The sequence below is a fragment of the Chenopodium quinoa genome, unplaced genomic scaffold (genome assembly GCF_001683475.1).
Source record: "Chenopodium quinoa cultivar QQ74 unplaced genomic scaffold, ASM168347v1, whole genome shotgun sequence".
Classification (NCBI taxonomy): Eukaryota; Viridiplantae; Streptophyta; class Magnoliopsida; order Caryophyllales; family Amaranthaceae; genus Chenopodium; species Chenopodium quinoa.
In genome coordinates, this window is record NW_018743186.1 from 109208 (window position 1) to 133414 (window position 24207).

A 24207-nucleotide genomic window follows, 5' to 3' on the forward strand; every position below is an offset into this window, starting at 1 on the left:
ATTATCTTTTGATCAAACATGTACTGTTGAAGTGGTTGTAGCAAACCTGATCAGAGTAAAAAACCATCAACATCCTTCATGGCGGCAAATGCAGTGGAGAAGCCATTAAAAATATACAGACGTCCACAACTGCTTTTATTGCGACATAACTGGTTGATTATCTTTGAGGCAGCTGAAAACTTGATTTTATAGCCACGGAGCAATCTACTGCTTATAAAAACATTCACAGACTGATAAACAAGAATAACAACATCAGCAAAGAAAATAACAAATTGTTCAAATTGCCCTTTTGATATGTACATGTGGGTAGCTGCCAATCCTCCAACGGGTCACAGCCAAAAAAAGAGAAAAGAAAAATCTATTCTTGTTGACGGTCTTTTTACATAGTTGTTCAAGGTATGATTCTATGAGATGAATGCCTTGGCAAGATCAGAATAGTTGCAGACCACACCTGTCCTTGGGCAAGTAATTTTACCATTATTCCTACGAGCCATATCCTCGAGAGCCTGCCAAAGCACAATCAATAAAATGGACTATGGTTACAGAAAGGGAAAAAGAAAATTCTGAGAAAAAAGATAGCTTAAAGAATAATCAATCCACTTATGGACACTACACAAACCTTAGTGCTGTAGACATAGCCATTTGGTAAGACCATAGGCGGATTTTCAGTATCCATCAATTCTTTTGTTATGTAGCAGACAATTTTTGAGTGTTGCTGCTTCGAGAATGGAAGTGATACTGCCAATTTACGGAAACTTTCCTGAGACAATGGATCATCTTTCGGACAGTCATCTTCATAGCAAAATCTAAAAGAGGTCAAGGGACAGCATATTTCACTGGACCTAAATGGAATCAAGATGCAGTTCTCCGCAATTTAGCATGCAAGTGAAATCCATGTTCTAGTCTTGAAGATAGCTTCATAGACAGCATTTAGGCTAGTGTTCATAGTTTCAAACCAAGCAGCATGAACAATATATAGATGTGAAACATGTGTCCTGATTGTGCTGAAAAGCACCTAAAATCTATATTTATGTTAGGTGACTAATATTACTATGTGGGAAAGCATGATGCAGGAGCAATTCTATATTGGTGATAGAAAAGGAAAAGTGCATACTTGCACAAGCAGTCAAGCACAACAACAAAGCCTTAGTTCCAAAAAAAATCTTGTTATTGCATCGTCTCTATGTTAGCTCTTATTTAAAATTTAAATTTAACAAAAAAGCAACAAAAGTGATACGGAGTTTTCAAAGCAGATTTAAAAATTAAATTTAAATAAAAAGCAACAAAAAGGATACGGAGTTTTCAAAGCAGATAAGCCGGCCTGCAAATAGATATTTAATAATGGTTCAAGGGTCATGCCATACAATCTGTAGAATTCCTGCTTGAAAAGGTCCACCAGGTGGTCCCATTGCTTGGGTTCAAAAAGGACCTGCCAAGAGGAAAAGGAGGCAAACATCAAGTATGAGCTAAGTAGAATTATTCTGTCCAAAACACCAGTCATTATTTTCTCTTTTAAGGGAAAATCAACCAAGATTAAGTGGTCACATTGTCACAATGACATCCAAAGAATTAGCTTCTTATGATAACCTTGTTGAGAGAGTCAATACATTGTTATAAAAGATTGAATGGGCTATGCGAGCTTGGTTATAGTAAGGCCTGGCAGTCAAGCTAAAGCTTGCTTCTATAATGAGGGCAGTCTCCCTCTATGATGAGGCAATTTGACCACAAGACCTCAAACCCCACAAAAGACTGCAAGAAGTTTATTTGATTTCTTTAAAGAAAAAGACATTAATTTATTAAAAGAGACAATTGAACTTCACCGGCTTAAGAAATACGAGTACACAAACAAAATTACATATAATCAGCCCCACATCAACCCAATATAACCCAATGCCTCAGGATCTACTTCACATATGCTCTTTGTAGTGGCAAGTCAATAAGGGAAATTCACATTAATTCTGTTAGCATTTTCGTCAAACTTGTCTTAGATGAGAAGGTGGAGTCGTTCACTGAATGAGAGGAAATTACCTACAATACAATGGCGCAAGAGATTAAAAATAAGAGTGGGTTGAAAGAGAGAATCCATCCAGATAAGCTCTTCTCTTTTCTCGTGTAAGAGTTTCCAGACACTTTGAAGCTTGGAGTAGCATTGCCCAATTTTATTTAGTGTCAATTAATATGACTAAATTATCAATGATTCTTATTTTTTAGTTTCTTTGTTCTTAGCTGAAAATTAGAAAAAATTTCCAGTCTACTAACCTCCTTTACAATCAGATAGACCCATTTCTTTTCGTACCTTCGCCCCCAGACTTATATGCATGTGAAAACAATACTCAAATAGCAATATAGATGGCACTATGGCAGGATATATAAACAAGAATAAACATGCAAGTTTTACAATGATAAAATATGGAGTAGAAAAATAAAACTCATCACAAGAACAAAAATTTCCAATGGGAATGTTAGACTAGGGAAAGGGTTGGGAACTTCAAAAAATGTTGCTGAAAATTCTGTACTAAAACATTGTATAGTATCTAAAACTGGATGAAGAAATCAGAATCGAAGCAAAACAACAGAAAACAATGATATGCTTGCGAGCATCTCATACAGATTTGTTAAAGATCTGCACACACTACAACAATGGCAGTTTTGAAACTTGATGCATGTGTATCTGAGGTCATCTTACATAAAATGTCATTACTCCAAAACAACAAAGTGACAAGAGCAAATGAAGCAGTTGCACATACAGAGTAATATAATACTGATAATGATGCCAAAATAGAGAAACGAGCAAAGAAGCTGATCAAAAAACTGACCTTGTAGGTAGCACACTCTGTACTGCTCTTAAAAGCAAGTGTTGCGAGAACTCTCTGCAACTCTTTCATATGAGTTGCTCCCCATGGTGCTAGATATTTTTGGGCGTATCTAATTGCACGCATATTGTTATCAGCTCTAACCAATTCTATGAACTCTTGAAGTCTTAGCTGAAACTCAAATTTGCTCTGTAACCAAGAAAGAGGGTAGTGTTAAGCTACCTTATCTATTATCTTTGTGTGCAGGAGTAATAAAGCATATCACTAAAGTGACACATATCATAAGCTAAAAACAAAATTAAAACCCGTTCAAAAATTATTTCTCAGAATACTATATCGTGAAAACAATGTCATTTTCTCAAAAACCATAGATGAGATAACTATGTATTGACAATCTATTTGATAATAATTTATTTTATTTTTTTAACAAAATAAATAATAAATAATAAAAACTCCACTCAAAAGGGTTTGGTCTCATTTCTCTTTAGGAATTACATTATTATTATTATTTGCTCCCTCTATTTGATGATCTATTCTGCAAAAGCTAAATGTTATTGGACTTTCCCATTTTCCTTTATGTACGTAAAAGGTCAACTAGAAAAGCACTCTAAAACAGATTGAACTTCTGAATGCCATTACTTAAAATTTCTATTCCCTATTATGAGAGTCAAACTATGATCAACCATATAATTTTTCAAAACTTAGAACACAAATGCAACACCTATGGCTAGATGAATATTCAAGGTAACTTCTACAATTGTGTACACCAACTACACAGGGTTTTGACTTTTGACACAGTGTAAGTGATTATTGTAAGATTGCACAAGTAAAATTCAATATAGAAGCAGTAATGGATTATTATATACCCTTATTGCACTCAGTGCCTTCCCAAAGTCAACACTTTTGACAATGAAATCTTGCATTTATCTAAAACTTGTTGTAAACATGCCTTCCACTTGTTCCCATCTCTTCCTGATCCCTCATATGATAATGCCTCCTCGGATTCCACTAATGGATTAAATTTTTAGTAAGATATCCCAACAAAACAACACATTGAGGTAAGTGACTCCTAATTTGGCAGACTAAAATATCTGACAGAGATCAAGAGCTGTAACAAGCTTCACCATAGACCCTAACTGATGTGATAGCATTCCTTGACCTACCTCTACATGCTTTCTCAGACTAATTGCAAGGTTTTGTTAATAACATAACAGTGAGGTTTCATGTAACTGAAAAAAGCCCTTAATTTCAGTAATATAGCCTTCCTACTTTCTTCAGTAATTTTAAGAAAGTAAGATAAATATTCTGTTAGTTTATTCGGAGTGTATCCTATTATCATTAGGAGAAGGATTTACAAGTTTTGGTCTGAATTTCTTATACTGTATTAATTAGCTTACCCAAATTCGCTAGGAGTTTAGTAGTTTTTGCAGGTTCTTTGTTTGGTATATGGTTCTGCTGAATGAGTCTTGGGTGAAAATTTCTTAAACAAGCACCAGAATTTGGCAAAGCGGTATAAAAAAATATTTACTAGTTCAGGCCTTCAAGCAGAGCCAGTTGACTTAATCTTAGCAGTACAAGCATACTTAACAAAATTAGTCCATACTTCCACCCACCCCCCCCCCCCCCCAAAAAAAAAAAAAAAAAAAAAAAAAAAAAAAAAAAAAAAAAAAAAACCCTAAAAAGAGGCTCTGTTAACCGAGAAAAGCAAATGCTAATTCATGGAAAAGTTCCATGACACTTAGCTAACCTGATCTCAGGCAACTTCAACCTTTGGCCTTAGCTAATTGCAAATTAACAGGTGAGTTATAAAAACTATGAAGTAGCAAATTAAGACAATAGTAATTCCTTATATACTTGTTCAAATTCGCAGGCATAAAATCAGGATATAGTCTGTACTTTGTACACACCTTAGACTTCTTCAGCCTAGACTTGTTATCAGCACACCAGGCTAATGCAGGAGATACCTCTTTGTTTTGAAGAGCTTCAATAACCCGTCGAGCTTCATGAAATACATCAATATCAACAAGATCCTGACATAAAAAGATCATTTCAACTACATCAGTGGAAACTGCAGTAATTTTCTTCTGAATTCAATAGAGCACAAAAGTTTCTGGGGTGTCTTCTCTGACATAGAAAATATTATTTCTTTTATCATTTGTTTGGGAGAGGGGTGGGGGGGGGGGAGGGTGTATTTTGCTCACACCAAAGACTTAAATTACCAGTTCCCTGAATATTAAAATTTTATGTGTACTACACAAAACACAAGTAAATGTTTATGATTTTTTAAGAAAGATTATCAGTAAGAATTTCAAGAAAAGCAATTCTAGATATGTCATAAACTTCTCAAATTATAATTAGCTCATTTATATTTCTTGTAAGATTATAAAAAAAATCCTTTTCAAGCAATTACAATTCAACATATATGAACTTGTCCAGCTCATATAGCAGTCAAAGAGGTTATGTTCTCAAGTTAAACATATGAATAGGAAAAACGGAAGAGCCACATTGTAAAAATAAGATAAATACCGTACAACAATAAACACATGAAAATATATTTTATAATGAGCAAATAGATATAAGAACAAAACCAGAGAAAATAGGATAGTTATCATAAGTTGTCCTCCTTACAGCCAAAATTTAGATTAGATATTAGCCCAATTCCATTTAATATCCCCCACCACCTTAGCCCACAACAAAGCTGAAAAAGTTACACTATCACACAACGAACCAGCACTCAAAGCAGTTACACATTTCATTTTAGCAACATATACCACAATTTTTTTTCTTAAAAAAAAAAAAAAACATTTTGCCAAAACATGTTCTTCTCCTTCGCTCTTCCAAAGTCAACAAAACAGATCTGTAACCGATCCAGAACAGTAATCTCCATGGTCCATGCACAGCAAAAAACCTCCCCCAAATATTGCTAGCCATCTCACAATGAAGGGATATTTGTGAGCTCACCTGATCACCATTAACCAAAAATTCTCTTTTTATAAGGGCTTTTTGTTAGTTGATATTTACTTGTTATTGAAGAATGGAGGATGGGAACAACCATTTTCTGTGTGTTCTCCTCGATTATATAACTGCTGTACAATCTAGACTCTAGAGGATGTTCTTCTAGGTTATAATGATGTGTTGCTCATCATTATAACTTACAAGCATCCTCTAGCTTGTGCAGAAGTTATATGCAATAATAAACAATATCTCACTTAATATAGCAATCAGATATGCAGTATTGAAGAGCTGCTAATAGAAGAAAATCCCTTGGTTCTTCAAAGAAGTAAATGCACATATATTATAGATGAAAAGAATATGCCTCTGCCAGTATAAAACAGCTTAAGCGGATATCTCTCCAAAGTATCAATTACAAAGGATGGCATGATGTTTGTCATCTATTCAAGGAAATTTTGTGTTCACTGAACAAGGTTCAGAGTCTTAAGACGTGAACTTAGGTGACTTTTAATCTGTTATATAGAGATAATATTACCCTTCATATGTAACTTACTGTGAACCAGGGAGATTTTAAATATACTGGGGAGACTAGATACATATCTGATGGTGACTAATTAATGTCTTAGCAGTAGAGAAAATGAGGTGGTACACCCCCCCCCCCCCCAAAAAAAAAAAAAAAAAAAAAAAAAAAAATTAAATAAGCAAATTGATAAAATACGTAGTATAAAAAGTTGCAGCAATGAATTTCTAGAACACTTAAATCTAAAGAAAGCAAGATACCTGTATATTGCTGGTTTCAGCCAACTTTGCAGCACTCTCATAATACGACATACGAAGCATATAGTCCACAAGAATCCGCTTCAAATGTGTGTTGCTCCATTCATTTAAATTATCTGCATCTGCAGATTCCAAATGGTCTAATCGAGCTCGACATCGTTGTGCTTGCAAGTTCTCTACTCGGCTTCCTTCCTCTAGCTATTTACATGAATAAAAATAAGCACCAAAAAATAGCAACCAAAGAAAAAAAAAATGCAACATGAAATTTGCTATGAGCTTTACTTCCAAAGCATCTTATATAGGAAACCAACAACTCTTCTAACATTTCAAAATCATTTTTTGGTTCCTTATTTCCTCTTTGTACACATAAATCAATAACCTAAAATTTCTGACAAGAAAAGTTGATAAAGTATTGCTATTATAATCAAAACAGTCACACAAACAACAGTAAGGAGAGAGAGGGGGCAGGGGGAGGGGAGAAGTAGACTGTTTGAAGTTCCACACCCAAAAACCAAAATTGAAAGCATCTTCAGAAACAATAAGAGTTATGCATGACCCATGGTTAAGCAATAAAAATTATGCAAAACCCATGGATACAGACATACAGCCAAACTGACAAAGAATATATATTACAAAGCAGGTATCACTATAGCTGCAGATAAAATGAAGAGTCAAAATATGGAAAAATAAATAAATAAAATTATAGTGCTTGAGGGAAATGCACATACATTTATGAACTTATGGAGTATCTAGGCTTTATCCCATTGCATATATCCTTACACAATAATTCCAAGACTCACATGAATTCTTGAGGTTGAGATTACGAGTTTCTGTAGTAAACTAAATTCCCAAAGAGGCTGTTTGGTGAAGGAGTTTCAACAAAGAAAACAAAAATAGTTCCTCTGTTTCCTTTTTCTGTATTTTATTCAAATATTTAGCATCCCTTACCCACGTCTCCAATGAGTAATTGGTATGAGGTAAGTGATTGGCATGCTTAGAAAAAAAAAGGCAATCAAGTTCAGGAGCTTGACCAACTCAATTCTATTTATGATCAAGTAGGATGAGGTAATGAAAATGAATCTATTTCCTTAATTACCGTTAAAGACACAAACATAAGGCTATAAGCATCAAACTAATAAAAGCTTCATATTAGAAAAAACTCAGTTGTACAATATTAATTCACATGCAAGTGTTGCAAATAAAGAAAATTACTGTCTACAAGAGTACACCATTACATACTCAGGGAATAGACCTTTAGACCAAATTACAATCTGCTTCGGTGAACCAAATAGCAAACGAAGGCAAAGACCTTGGTATGAAAATCAGCTTAGTATGATAAGCTGCAGCCAAAAAGCTTCACATGTGTCCCAAAATCCATTTTGTCATCCAAGGAAGCATTCTACAATCAACAGAATTTCACTACCAAAATAATTGAAAGGATTGATCAAAATTCACCAAACCTACACCACAAGAAGCCATTTCTAGAACCCAACATCTGTTCTTTTTCTATGCAACTCCATCATACTACAAATAAAAAACTCCCATTTCGCAAATTCGATTGCTCATTGTACTTTAGTTAAAAATTCACATATATATAGGGTTATTTTAGTGAAAGTGTGTGTGAAACACTTGCAATCAACATAATTTTCTCAATGTGTATGCCAATTAACTTAGTTGGTAAAGCATTAAAGGTCGGAAAATTATCGAATTTCGTCTACATCACTTCCCTTTTAAAATCTCACTGCAACAAAAATACAAAACCCAAAATAAAACTCTCCCAATTCACCAACACTAAAAATCATCAAAATTCTCCAACTGGGGTGACCAATTAGCTCAATTTATCGAAACCGTCTACATCACTGCCCTTTGAGACTCTCGTCAAACCCCAAAAACAATTACAAACACAACCCCAATAAATAACCAATCAACCATTGTCAGTTTTATCACCTAATTTGTAAAAAAGAAAGTAAATAGTGTGATACCTTTCTCTTGAGACCTTGAAGACGAGAAACAAGAGAAGAAAGATGAGAAACGGCGTCGTCACGAGACAAATCAGAAGAGGAAGAATCAACGGCCGAAATGACGGCGGAAACTTCTTTCTCAACGGCACGATGATTAGCACGAATGGTCTTCTTGTAGTGTTCAAAGGGTACTCGAAGAAATTGATGTTCAAGTTTGAGTGAATCCGACAAGTAACTCAACTTGGATGCCGGAGTTTCCGAGGTTGCCGGAGTTGATACGGCGGAAGAGAGGGTGGTGTCGGTGGGTGATCCGATGATGGAGGTTGTTCCGGTGTTGCCGTTGGGAAGTGGGTCGATCTCCATTGGAGAGGAGAGAGACTGAGATTGGAAGGAATGGAAAAATGGAGATGGTGAGAAAGGTGATGAATGATGATGGTGTGTGATTGATTGGATGAGTGTCAGTGTGGGTAATTAAACGATGTCGTTTTGTTTGGTGTAATTGGGAAGCTTTAACCTCTGGCATAAATAGAGTCTTTCATTGAAAAAAAAAATGAAAATTAATAGATAATATCCCACATTTGCTCTATCTTTCAAATCTCGCCTTTTGATGATTCCAAAACACTCTCACCTTTTACCCTTCACTAACAATCCCTCACCGATTAAATTATTTTGGTTATCGGTTTTCTTAAGTTTTTGCCATATGTCGGATTATAATAGGTTTTTTTGTTTTTTTAATAATTATTAAAAAAAAAAAACAAAAATAATTAATATTAAAAAAAAAGCCCCATCCCCGCTACTCTTACCTAAACGGCCCCCCATCCTGGTCCTCCGTCCATCCCCTTCCCTGGCAACCCAACCCCATCCTAACTCGGTGCAGAGACCGCAATGCTAAAGGGTGGTGTCAAACCACTTTAAAATACAGCTTGTTGAGCTGTAGCTTCAAGTAGAAAGCTCTCGATAAATTCCTTGATTTGATTTGTATAAAGGAGATCAAAGATTTCTCGATCAACTAGGTATACGTGAGTAGAAGTCCAACTTAGCTTTCTTATCTCGAGTTCATCTTCACGGAGCTACAACAGAAAGCCAAGCTAGTAAGATGAGATAAGAAGGGTATGGAAGAAGTATGTTCAGCTATGGGTAATTGGGTTTTAGGGGTGATTAAGGTGTTTCTAGGGGTTAGAATTTTCAGAATTAGGATGGGGGGTTTTCGAGGAGTTTGGAGTTAGGGGTGAGGAGTTTTCGGGGTAGTTTAGGAGTTTTTTTGGGCTAGTTTTGTGGTGAAGGGGATGGCGGTAAGAAGTGGGGGTTCCCTGTGGGTGGAGGTGGCGGCAAGGGGTGGGAGGTTTCATGGTGGGTAGGGCTGGTGGATTAGTGGGCATGGTGGTAGGAGAGAAAAGGTGGGATTGTTTTGGAATAATCGAAAGATGAGATTGTTTTTGGAAGATAGAGAAAAGGTGGGATTATTAGTTTCCATTATACAAGTAACAAATTTGAGAAGCTTAATGCAATGTAGAGGTGCCAATTTGGAGGAATCGGTTGCGTTGGGTCGGGTTGGGTCGAATCGAGTCTAATTCAACGTTGAATCATGCTGAATCATCTTGTTATACAACTCGAAATCTGGATCGGGTTGCTTTCGAGTTAGGTCGGGTAGGGTCGAGTGAATTTTTAACAACTCGGCCTAATTGTAAAGAAGGGCCCCATGACCCTAATTGAAGTTGATATTGTGAAACTATAAATCTAGATTAATCATACTAAATTTTATATATGATTTTTTTCCCCTTGCATATATATCAAGAAGATTCAATGAACATATAAGAGACGAGAAAATGTACGAAAATAATAATTTTTATTCATAATTTGTTGGGTTACAACTCTCATATATATCATTAATCCTCCTTTCAAAAGCCTAAGTTTTGATAATTGTTAATGGAAAGTTGTCTTGTTGGCTTATTCCATTTTATGTACCTACAACTAGATTAAAACTTCGTGCAATGCACGATTGTTAAATATTTTTGACAATAATATTACAAAATATAAAGTATATGAAAGATATGCAGAAATATTTCATTTGAATATATATAGAATATGATTTTCAAACTGAAAAGAAAATATCATAAGGTATAAATAATTTACTTAAAGATTTTGTAAAAAAAAGAGCGAGAAGCAAAAAAGGCAGGAAACTTTTTCACAAGGTAATGACATAGTGTCATTGGTTATTCGCTTTTAGTATAACTTAATAGATTAAAACATATATAGTAATAAGGAGAAAATGAGGTCTTTATGACTCACTCTATCGGATCCCTTGAGACATTAGAAATGACCTTCTTTATTATAAAGAGAGTCGAAGGTTAAAGAATACTCCGTAACATAATCAAAATGGGCTAACCATAGTAAAATTAGCATACCCTCACTACTATCACCACCCTCCTCCAAACCCCACCACCGCTTAGGAACTTAGTCACCCTTGCCCTTACCCCTAAACACCCATTCACCCTAGCCTTTCTCCCAGCCACTTCTTCGTTCCTCCTTGAACCACCCAGCTGCACCGCCCTACCTTGAAACCCTAGAATCCCCTCCCCACAAAATCCTTAATCCTCCCTACCCCTCCCAGCAAAACCATCAATCGCCCTCCCCTTACCCCTAAAATCCTCGACGTCCCTTCCCCTCCCCTAAAACTAATTTCCCTTCGATATTCCCTCTCTCCTTCTCACGCCTCGTTTATTAGTGGGGATACGAAAAGAGTGTTTGAGGGTTTTACAGGGAAGAGGAGCTTTAGACGGGAGCGAGGAGATGTAGCTATGCTAAGTTGTTCTGTGGGGAAGGAGAGGGACAACATGTTTTAGGAGTGTGTACAAGTGCGACTTGGTAGTTCAGGGGAAGGGTGATTGAGAATTGTTAACGGTGGGGGAGAGCGGGAGAGGGGGCTGGGTATTTAAGGAAAGAGGAAAAAGTGGCAAGGTGGTGGTGGTGGTGGTGGTGAGGGTGTTAATCAAATAGTTAACCATGATGGGTTAATTATGTTAGAATTATTAAAATAAAGCTAGACTAGAGAAAGATTATACCCGGAATATTTGAAAAAATAAAATTGCTACAACCCATTGAGAATGCGCAATTTTATATGGTTACATTTGATAATTTCCCTATAATTTTTTTTAATAATATCACCTCATTTACATAAATTTGACACTTACAAATTAACAAATAAAATTTCGGTTTTCACAAATTCTCCTTCCGTTGTGGATATTTGACATTGGATGCAACTTGATCTCAAAATTTTCTTGTTGAATTTTTTAAACTTAAAGCGGGGTAGAAGTGTAATACCCTAAAATTTTCTATTTTAAGTTTCGGGGACGAAACTTGTTTTAAGGAAGGTAGATTGTAATACCCGAATATTTTATGATTTTATATAAAATATTTTTATAAAAATATAGTTTATTTTTATTTATTATATACCTTTTCTAATCTCATATTTTTTTTTATTTAGACTTCGTAAAGTTTTAAAAACCCTATTTTATAATCTTTCTGTATTCTTATATACTTCCTCCATTCTTTTTTACTTGACCCGCTTTGACTTTTATACTATTCACCACTCCTCTTTTGACCGTCTTTTGTGAATAATTTGTAAGGAAAAACATGTTTATGTTGGATATTTTTGAATTCGTCTCAATAAGTACTATCATAATATATAGCTTTTATAATTTTACTTATGGAAAATTAAAGTTATTAATCGTTGAAGTTTTGCATTGGCAAGCGTAATAAAAGAAGGGTGGTGTTAAATACCGCCAACATTATTTATCAAAACCGCCAACATTTGATGTAAAGAGACAATAGTACCCTTACTATTTTTTTTCCCTCCCTTTGACCATCCACGACCAACATTACTGTCACCAACTACCCACACAACCACATTGGGTAGAGGTGAAGGACAGTGGCAGCACAACAATGTAGGGAGGCGGCGGCGGTGATTAAAGTTTTGTGACAGTTAAGGGGTTGGCGAGTACAAGACAGCGACGACCGCGAATACATACGATGGTGAATGTATTGACGTGATGGTGGGAAAGGGGATACTTTTTTTTAATTATTTTGGCGTCATCAATCGGCAGTCAAAACTGGTGGACATCGCCGGTAACCGGCGTCCAAAACCGGTTACCGTGTAGGTTGAACGGTTTTGGCCTCCGGTTGACCACGGTTACCGGCGTCCAAAACTAGTCAACCGGTACGGTAACCGGTTTTGAACGTCGATTACCATGCCGATTGATCGGTTTTGCGCGCCGGTTGTGTTGGTCGTCGTATTTAAAAAACACCACCTTCCTGCCGACGAAGGAAGGTGGTGGGTCGTCGTTTTATTGATGGATATTGACTGCTTCTGTTGGGCAATATAAAAAATATAAGACAATACCTGTTTGTGGTTGTGGACCTTGATGGTGGGTGCTGGTGGTGGACTTGTGGTAGTGTGGGAGGTGGCGGTGGTGTGGGTTGTGGCAGTGGTGGTTTCTCTAATTTTGATGGTGGTTGATGGTTGAATTTAAGTGTTGAATCTTGATGGACTTAGGAGAGAGAGAGCCAAATTGGGATAATAAGGGTAATCTTGTCTCTTCATTACTTTTGTTGGCGGTTTGATAAAAAACGTTGGCGGGTATTTAGCAGTTCACTAAAAGAAACATGTCAAGTAAAAAAGAACAGAGGAAGTATACAATAATGTACCGCCGTGGGTGAAGAACTCTGACGCAAGACAAGTCTCAATCATCAAATTCATAACCTCTCAATTCCATTATACTTGTATGTACAACACTTATTCATGCTAGCACTTGTTTATCGTTGGCAAATTATTGTTAAAAGCTAGAGCTCTGACACATAAAACTCCTACCATATAATGATCCTTCTACTTAACAACAATTAATTTTTTCTTATGCGAGTACACTATATTTGTTAATGTGCGATCTCGAGTTTTCGGAAGGTAATCACACAAACTTCATGTTTAATTATTATTTATTATATATATGTAATCACACTATATTTTTGAGATATTTGTATTTTCGTATTGTTATGTGTGATATGATTTATTATTTGTACTCTTTGTATATATGATTAATTATTTATGTATTATATGATTTGATTAGATTTCAGTATTGTATTATTTTTGTTGTACATAATTGATTATACAAATATGCTAGGGTTTTAATGTTGTTGCTCTAGGGAGTATTGTTGTTGAGGCTTTAGGGTTGTTAATGCAGAGTATTATTTTTGGCTTGAGATTTAATAAATTTTGGGTACTATTTTTATTGCCCTATAAGCGTTGAGATATTCTATGATTGAATTGCGTTCATCTTGTCATATATTATTTGGGAACCCGTGCCATTATTGAAATAATATTTATTAGTTTGTGAATGACTATTTGATCTATGAGATCAAAAGGGTGAACATTATTATTTTGTTATTGGTTTGAGGCTTGACGTTATATGTCTTAGCCCTTGGCATGTTGGTAAGAGGATGATAATCATGAGTTAAGAATGAGGTACAATCTTTATTTACATTTTTATATGGCCCCATACAGTGGGAATTGACCCGTATGTGGTCTGGTTTAAGGTGTTTTCTGGTTATTGAGAGTATTCAAGTTTTTATAATTGTTGGTTTATTTATTCGAATTACTCATGACACACTTATTGGTTACGAGTTAATTGAGTGAAGGATTGTATTATTCGAGGTTGAATTGAAAAAGGTTATTTTTCAGAGTACAATGTGTAATGTAGTTTTGTACTACATTGTTTAATTGAGCTAGTAATATTAATTATTCAATTATTCTTTGTATTCTGATATATGTGATGATTACTCAGCTTTTTGCTGACGTGTGTGTTTGTTTGTTTGTTCTGTTACTTGTGTTTGCGACCATGTCTTTTTCTTATGGTGGCCCTGCGACAATATATTTTGGAATTTGTCCTTAATGATGAGCAGTCAAGTTTGTATAAGCAGGTTAATCAAGTGATCGTAGCTAAAGGAGCTCAAGTGATCGATTAGTATGCTATAACGAGTTTATAAGTTGTATAAATAGCTCACCTAGTTTATTGGGTTGTAATTATTGGGATTTTGTAAGCCTTAACACTTGACAGGTTGTCGAGTGTGTCGGTAATACCTCTAATTTAGGTGTATGCTTCCGCAATTTTATTCAAAGGTTGTCTATTTTTCTTTTATTTATTGTTTATTATTAATAGTAAATCGGGGGTGTTACAAGAAGAGAGAAAATTGTCACACTAGTCGTGTGAATTTGTAAATTATAATAACTCAAACTAAGCTTGCAATATATACAAAGAAACGGGAATGAAAATATATAGAAACAATGAATTTATAAATAATATATGAGGGTCACAACTCTTGTAAAACTCTTGCATCCTCTCTTAAAATGACTAGGGTTTTATATTTGTTTATAGTATGGTGTTTGTCAGCTACTTCATACAATGTACCTATAATTTTTGGTAGTAAGAGAAGTCTTTGAATTGTAACTTATTTCATTTGTGTCTTATTAAACCCTAAAAACAACCTTTTTGTAAATAAGCCCTAGATTAGAGAATAATATACTTATTAAATGTTCAATGACATTTGAAGAATATAGTAAAGTGTAATATAAAAACAAAGATAAAACTAATAAGATGAAGCCTTAATTAATAAAAAAAACAAAAAACAAAGATAAAATAGTAATGTGCATTAAAATAACTCCAAAGTTTGATTTGTTAACCCCAATCCTAGAGCTGTCAAAAATTGACCCAACCCGATAACCCGACCTGAACCGATAGTGATCTGAATCTGACCTGTACCCGAACAAAGGGGTGAAATTCTTGACCCGTAACCCGACCTGAACAAACCTGATGTTAACCGACAACTGATTTGATCCAATACTTTATGACCTAAATCCGAACCCACACCCGACCCGATAGTAACCGTCAACCGATTTAATCCAACTCAACAACAATCCGAACCTGAACTAGTACCCGACCCTATTAGAACCTGAAAGCGTTTATAACCCAACACAACCTGTCATTGAAGCGAGTCATGGAAGGTTTAATAAAATTTTATATACCTTTTGTTCTTTATTACTCGTATATAGGTGTAATAAAATCTTGATAATGCTTGAACAAATTATGCAGAGCGTAATTAAATAAATTAACTTGACCACATTGAATTTATTCGAATTGAACTTGAACCAAAACCAAGAATGATCCAACTTTAAGATTATCCGACCAAATAAGCTTAGCTCGAATCTGAATGTACCATCTATTAACCCGACCAAACCCGACTCAATACAACCCGAACATGAAATTAAACCCGTTATGAATTTGACTCGAATCGAACCCGACCTACACCTAAAAGGATGAACGACCTGGAATAACCTAAATCAAAATTAACCCGGCCGGAACCTGAACCTGCTCTGAGGCTAGATTAACCCGAAACCTGATTTGACCCGACCCGAACCCCACTTGAATACTTGAATTGACAGCTCTACCCGATCCTGACTAAGTATATATAAATAACTAATAAGATGAAGCCTTAAAATTTACAACTCATCAAAGGTATATGGAAGCATTACCCAAAGTCAGTTTTCTTACAAGACAGTGAGATTCTTAAGTTAAAGATAACAAACAAATAATTGAGGATCATAATTCTTTCTAGTAACGACTTTTAATAACATCACTAGTGTGTATCTCGGGCGTTGCACCGGGTTGCTACTTTAATTATTTCTTGTGATTATATGTATTTGATATTTATAACGTCTTTTTTTAATTAGACCTTGTGATTATCAATTATATATATTAATGTTCATAATTCATATTATAACATAACTGATAATTGGTTTAGATGGTTAAATAACCATCATTCTCGTAAAAGGTTGAGTAGTGATGACATGGCATAATGAGAGATGGAGTAGGTGACGTGGCATGATCTAAGTGGCATAGAGACGTTTTTAGTAATGTTTTTTAGTATATTAGTATATAGAATTTTACATAATAATGTTTATAAAATGAAGTTTGTAGCATTTTTCATCGAGTCCAAGGGTCATTGAAAGGGAATTACACCACCATATAACTAACATCTATCTATCTATATATTATACTAAAAGACAAGCGCCTCAATGTGAGGATGACAAATGTCACTCTCTCATTGGCTTATCTTATGAATAAAATATATCTATATAATTACTGTTTACATATTCAAGCATAGTTATTTTTGTTAAACTTCAAACAATAAAAGCAAGTTTCTATACATGCATAAGATTTTCATGATTTCCTTAACATAAGTATTGATTTTTTTTTTATAATAAATATATACTTTCCAATACTACAAATAATCCATAAAGTCTTTCCAATCTTTATTTAAAGTCAAGTTAAAGAATAATAACTAATTTGAAGCAATATGATTAAAGTGGTATAATTAAGGAACAAATAAATATTTTTTTTATGAAAATTAAATAAAATCGATAGAATTTAGTTTGACGTCAATTATGAAATCAATACAAACATTTTAAAAAAATCAGATGTACAATAAAATATTGTGCACCTATTATAAAAGCTACCCTGTAATGAAGAAAGTTATTTATGCTTTATTGATAAAAGTTACCCAAAATAGTCTACAAATTATCCTAAATTCAATTCAAGTAATCGGATGAATACAAAAGCTTTTTTATAAAGATACAAAATAGTGTAAAAATTATTTTTATCGTTTGTTGTACTCCTTGACAAATACTGAATGTTGAGCCGAAATGTTGTCTTGGAAAAAAAGATACATAATCTTGAACATAAATTTAATTTTAATCGGCCTTTCATTTTCTATACAATGTCTTTTACAATGACCTTTTGTTTTTCTTGCATAAAAAAAAAAAAGAACCAATAACCAATCAAAACAAGAAGAATAAAAGTTAAATTGAATTAGACATTTGACGGAAAAGGGACAAATATAAAATGTATTATAACTATTACTCGTGTTTTAAATTGTAATATTCGTAATAACAATGCTATTACTTATGAATTTAAAAATCGTGCATTGCTCATGTACTATACTAGATATACAACAATCATTTGCAATAATTTATGTTGTTTTATACATAATAATACTTTTAACTTAATAGTATGTGCATATAATATAATATTTTTATAATATAAAAAAGTATATGTATATAATATAATATTTTATAACACGTGTCCTCCATACCAAGTGTAGTCCCAATCACCACTACACCAATTGGTTGTTGGTGTAGTAGTGACTGAGACTACACTAGGTAGGGAGGACTTGTGTTCGCCCCCCTGCAATAACAATCGGAAGGGGAGTGGAACCTAATAACCTAGAACTGATCCTCAAATCTGGATTAGCCCAAAGGGTGAACCGGATAGAACACCCAAAACTCAATGCATATATGACGGGAATTAACTTATCCTTTATCTATCTTATACAAAACTCCAAAGTGTAATTTTTTTTTTCAAAATATGATTGATTAGGAGATTTTGTTCCCACCAATCGGAATGCGCCACGTGGGCCAATCAGGTCCTGCCAAGTGTCCCCAGTTGGACCTCTCAGGGCTTGCCACGTGGCACACGCTTATTCGTCCACCCTGGACTTATTATGTCATGACCCGTGGCATACTCCATGCCTAATGGAGAAGCCGGCCACCTAGGCCCAACTTCCGAGGGAAGCCCAATCAGCCCAAGGTTAACCTAAACCTAGATTGGCACGTTTCCCGAGGTTATAAATACCTCCTTAATCCTCATTAAGAGAGAGGACGCAGATTACACACATTAAACACTCTCACCTAGAGAGACCCAATCACTTTAATTTCCGCATTAATTACTCCTTAATCAAGTACTAACTTGACTGTCGGAGGCGGATCTCCAATCATCCGGAGCATCCGTTTGTTTCGCAGGTACAGGCGTCCGGTTCCAGTCTCGGAATTGTAACTCTCCCGCAGGACATCAGAAAACCCCGAAACATTTTGGCGCCGTCTGTGGGGAGAGTACTTTCGAGATGGAACCACAGTCTGTACCGAATCCAGAAGAGAGGCGTCCAGTGGACGACCCTCAGGTCTACTCATACCAAGATACTTATAAAGAGGTCGAGGTGGAGACACACACGGCCTCAGATGGGACCCTAAGGGCCCGACGCACCCGTCCCACCGAGAGGAGGGAACGGGTAAATTGCAAAGCTGGTCCCAGCCAACCAGCCGGCTCACCGCCTGAGCAACAATAGGCGGCTGAGGGATCTACTCCCATTACAAGGAATGAGCTCATAACCTTCATGAGGGGATTCAAGGGAGAGATTCAAGAGTTGATCAAGAAGAGGGCGCCTGTTCCACTGAAGGAACAGTCGACCAGGTCTAACCACCCCTAATTGAAGTTACATGCTCCTAGTATCACTCTATGGGTATAGCAGATAAGATAGCAGTCTCCGAGCATTCGGCCCGGCAACCAAGTAATGCAGGCGTCATACGGCCAAATGCCAAGAATTGTATGGATAAACATGTAAGCTATTCATATGAACATATCATTATTATGATAATATAAAATTTCTGCATTGGTAAAGGGAAAGCCGCCTAATTGCTCCACTATCATTATACATTTTGGTGGAAATAAAGGGAAGCTACCTAACGACACAACTTAAGTATGTATTTACAAGGATCATATGGGCCACACCCATATCTCATTAATGTATGTATGACAGCTAGCATGTCAATTAATTCACAAAAGGCCACTTCGTATTCACCTTTGTGAGTGTTCTACACCATGCGCCTCATATAAAAACCCACCATCAAAACAGCCTGAACTCTTTAATGAGGGCCATGGACACTAGCATACAATCGACCCTCATAACGATTGTGAGCATTAGCTCACAATGGATACTTAAGTCCTTTGATACAAGGCACCTCCCTCGGTTCTCAAACTAATAAAAGTGTCATCCGGCATCACCTTTGCCAAGTCTTCCTTGAGATAGCACAAGCAAGCGACATCAAGATGGTAAACATGGAATCAAGCGCTGACTTTGACCGACTCGGCAAACACTCAGCACTACAATTGAGCATTATTGTGTTTATTCGTGAGCTATCTTGGACAGTACGAATGGTCGAGGAGTTATGAGCAGCCGACTCACGAGCAGCCTGAAACAGCCTCACTTTGACCTCCTTGAGCAGCCTTATGAGCAGTCAGCGTGAGCAATTAGGCGGCCAAAGACAAAGCTGGATGTGTGCCCAGCTGCCCAGCACCATGATTGGCTGGATGAGCAAAGCCGACTCTTGGGTAAACAGCAGCAGCAACTAGCATGATTTAGCTGGAGCCGGCCAATGCCGAGTTCGAGGCGAGAAGTTTTCAACTCCATAGAATCAGAGCAATCTTTGTATTTTGTTAGACAAAAGCAAGTCAACTGACACTTGATAGCTCCACATAAACATGCAACATTAATCAAGTATATGAGAGTTGAATATTACTACAAGGAACATGCGGTACTCCAAACAACAAGCGTCTCTACCAACAGTCGCATGAATATTCGGCTATTCGATGCCGAAATTTGAATACAAGAAGAATGACTTCATTTCAAAAGCATATAGCCTACAGACGCGTGTATGTCTCAATTCTTGCAAGCTGCTAGGAGAATATCAGCCAAGATTATGAGTAGTCGGGTGTGGCCATGCTTGTTTCAAACATCAGATAGCACTTAAAAGCCCACCTTTAATCAGCCGTTTATTAAATCCATTCAATGTGCAAGGCTGAGTATAAACAGGCGGCATGACGCATAGGCAGCCCAGCTAGACGCACCAACTCACCTAAAACAGTCGGCTAGCAATATAAACCAGTGGCCTCCAAGGAACTCTAAAGGTCGAGACGAATGAGTTCGCGGCTAGGCGGTTGTATTTATGTATGGGAAGCATTGTACCACTGGCTGTTAAGCCATCAAGGACAGCTACCAAATACAAGCGCCTAGAAATACAAGCATCATCCGTCTAGATATTCAATCGCTCCTATTGACGAACCGAATTGGTTTGTTCATGTGTGAGCAGGGGCGGCTTCATATTCATGATGCTCCAATGACAATCAATGGGATCAGCCGGCTATTATCAGCCAGGCGCCTCATCCTGAATCGTTGAAACAGTAAAAATTGAGTAGCAAGTGCGAGGCGGAGCATGGGCATCTTTGCTGAACAGTCGGCACCCAGGTAATGCTTCTCTTTGATATAGCCGGCACAAGCATCTAAAAATACTGCCCAGTCCCAACGCACTAAAACAGCCGGCTCCATCACGAACAGCCAGGCAACCTCATGGACAAAAATTATACTCCGCATACCTTGAGTGTGCTTCAGCGGAAGTGCACCTTGCGATTAGATGAGCCGGCCTTGATTAAACGACACCTTTGTTCACATGTAAACAGGTGGTAAGGTGGTTAACCTTCCAACTTGGCTAAGCAAGGAAAGCAAGAAAGCCACTAACCGGCAATGGAGCTAGCAATGTTATAAAGCAAGCGGCACATGCTCACTTAAAAGTCAGTGGTTAGCTAAAGTGGGAAGCCCTTATTGGTTGGATTATGAGGATAACAGAGCAACCTTCGTATTTTGTTAGACAAGCCATAATAAGCATGGATGGCCGAGATCATCAAGCAAATCATCATGAGAACAACCGGCAATTTCTTGCTAAGTCAGAACCTTTATTGCTCTTATTTAAGTGAACGGATGCGCAATAAAATCTAGCAACTTCTCGTGGACGCTTCAGCTTGGGTAGCCGGCACTTCGATGGAACCTTCATTGGTCCTCACAAATAGGCTAGCAGGCGGCAGCTCAAACTCCAACCGGCACATCATGGTAACAGCCGGCCTATAACCAAGCATGATAAATTTTAGGAATTCTTATGGCAACAAGAGTTCTATGGTCACGAGAACAGTCGGCATTTAATGGTCGGATGACTCAATGAAACCAAGTACCACCTCGTGGACGCTTGAACTTTAGTGGCCAGCACTTCAATGTTTGGCATTGATAAATAACCCGGCAGCATAGTCAGTAACCAATTGAAGACCGTCTCCCTTCATGGATTACCTCCACTTATTTGTGTGACAGTAAGAGAGGCGGCATGAATAGTAGCCGCCCCCCTATACAATGAAGTCTCGTAGCTATGAAAGCAGCCGACTCTCATTAATAACACCATCCATCCTCTATGGAAGGGAACTAGGTGATCCATCTGCTCTAACACTTGAAATGATTTCAATACTTGATACTGATTCAGAGGGGCATGCCACTTGTACCTTTACAGTCAGCTACTCTCCATTGAGTATTTTACTCTATCTTCAGAGGGGCATGCCGCCTGTACTTTTACAGTCGGCTACTCTCCATTGAGTATTTTACTCTTATCTTCAGAGGGGCATGCCGCCTGTACCTTTACAGTCGGCTACTCTCCATTGAGTATTTTACTCTTTATCTTCAAAGGGGCATGCCGCCTGTACCTTTATGGTCGGCTACTCTCCATTGGTTATTTTACTCCACCAGAGGGGCATGCCGTCTAGACATACAGTCGGCCACTCTCCATAGAAGAGGGACGGCTGTTTCCAAAACAGACAACCACCCCCTTATACTTAGCTAAAAAAGATTAGGGCCAGGCCGACCATGTGCCTAAACAAGCGGCTGCCCTCTTCTTACTTAGCACCTACGTTCCCCAAGAACTAACCAAGGCCACAGGCCCGATGATCAGCCCAGGCGCCAAGCCAACTGATCCAATCTTTAAACTAATACGACCTGTCCCAACATCATAGCAGGCGTCCGACGGCATCCCTCCGGATGAAATTCGTCGCAGAGAGCAGCTCCCTTTTGGGTGGAACATTGCTCTATAAACTAATTACACGGCACCTATACGACTGTCCCCAAGGGCAACCACGTAGCCATTTTTGAGACAAGGATAACTCTATCACTAACCGAACCAGTGGTAGCAGTTGACATCTGAGTCGGATGACCCCCTGTATTACTTGGGATAAATTCAGGGGGTACCTCTTGAGTTAATAGCCAACAAACATTGGCGAATCAAAAGGTTCAGCCGGCCTCCGCCACCTGATACCTTTACTACTCAAGCAGGAGTGACGGCGACTGAGTAACACCAAAGTCAACTCATAGGCACTCCCTCAAACTTGGTATGGAACCTAAAAGGTTTGAGTAGACCGCCTGTTTTTTGGCAAACAGGGGCACTCAAACCCCTATTCCTACTAGGTAACCACTCCTTGGGTTAATAGCCAACAAACATTGGCGAATCAAGGGGATCAGCCGGCCTCCGCCGCCTGGTACCTCTACTACTCAAGCTAGAGAGTGACGGAGACTGAGTAACTCCCATGTTAACTCATAGTCACTCTCTCAAACTTAGTATGGAGCCTAAAAGGTATGAGTCGCCCGCCTGTTTTTAGCAAACAGGGGCTCTCGACCACTACTCCTGCTAGGTTAACAACCTTTGAGTTAATAGCCAAGAAAAACTTGGCGAATCAAGGGGACTATCCGGCCCCCGCCGCCTGGTTTCCCTACCACTCAAACAAAATAGGCAGTGATTGACTAACCGCAAGGTTAACCAGTCGCCCTCCTTAGTACGGAACCTAAAAGGTATGAGGAGTCCGCCTGTTTTTTGGTAAACAGAGGTACTCGACCACTATTCTTACTAGGTTGTCTATACTTAAAGCTGCCGTCTGTAACCCAACAGGCGTAGCTACTTTGGTTGGACGTCCTATCTGACGCCTGCTTCTATGCAGCCACCAAAGCAGACGACCAACCATCCCCCAACGAAATAAACTAAGTACCAAACTTAGTATATTGAATCAAAAGAGGCCAATGGCCGAATCATGCTAAATGCTTACCCCTTATGCAATAGTTGACAGTCCATCTGATCAGGGGCTATCTGCATAGTGGGGCAAAAAATTTAGTATGAAACTAAAAAGGTGTTCATACAGCACCTATTCACACTAGATTAAATATGGCGGGGAACAGTCGGCCTAGACGGCCTAAAGTCTCTAGCCTAAAAACATGACAAGTAGGAAACCACGTTCCTACTTGGTTAATTTTACAAATGACAGGACCGCCTGCCTAAAGGGGATCCAGTCTTTAAAATGGTTCGAATACCGATTGGATAAATGGCCGACTGATCGTCTAGCCTGGAAACAGACAACCAGTCGTCCAGGGGCATAGGCGGCGTGACTAACTATCCGTACCTGTCTGCAACTATCGGCCATGTAAAACAGTCGGTATAGTGTACAATTGGATATCAGAATATTCAATACTTAAACAAATTTGAAGCAAAACAAAAATATTCATTAAAAGGAAGCCGGTCATTAAAGACCGGCAAAATATTCAGAGCCCCGGCCCCCTGGCCGGGTAAATACAAACAAACGGCACGCAGGCCGGGGAAAGAAGACATAAAGCTTATGAAGGGGGCAGATCTTCAATATTAGCAGCTGCCGCCTGGTCAGCACTCTTTTTGCTGTACTCGGCTTCAGCTGCATCCTTCTTCAATGCATTACCCCCAAGCGGCACAAGCGCCACTACCGGCTGCTCCTCCTCCTCCAACGCCTCTTCCTCAGCAGCCGCCAGGATCTCTTGATTATATCTATCAGAACACTGGCGGTACGTTTTTTCCCAGGAGGCAAAGTCGGCATTGGGGAAGAGGCGGCCCCAAGTCATGCGCTGGATTTGAGCAGAGTCTTCCATCATCTCCCGGACCA

The 24207-nt window shown here is 37.7% G+C and overlaps 1 protein-coding gene across 1 annotated transcript; it reads right to left on the bottom strand.

Annotated features, from left to right (window-relative positions):
- Window positions 1-244: 244 nt before the first annotated feature.
- LOC110732887 (macrophage erythroblast attacher-like) lies at window positions 245-8959 on the bottom strand. Its single transcript, XM_021912875.1, has 7 exons — window positions 8525-8959; window positions 6546-6740; window positions 4721-4843; window positions 2817-3002; window positions 1296-1429; window positions 620-806; window positions 245-506 (listed from the first exon to the last, which is right to left on the bottom strand). The coding sequence occupies exons 1-7, from the start codon at window positions 8864-8866 to the stop codon at window positions 405-407; spliced, it is 1269 nt and encodes a 422-aa protein (XP_021768567.1). The 5' UTR covers window positions 8867-8959; the 3' UTR covers window positions 245-404.
- Between the last annotated feature and the right edge of the window lie 15248 nt (window positions 8960-24207).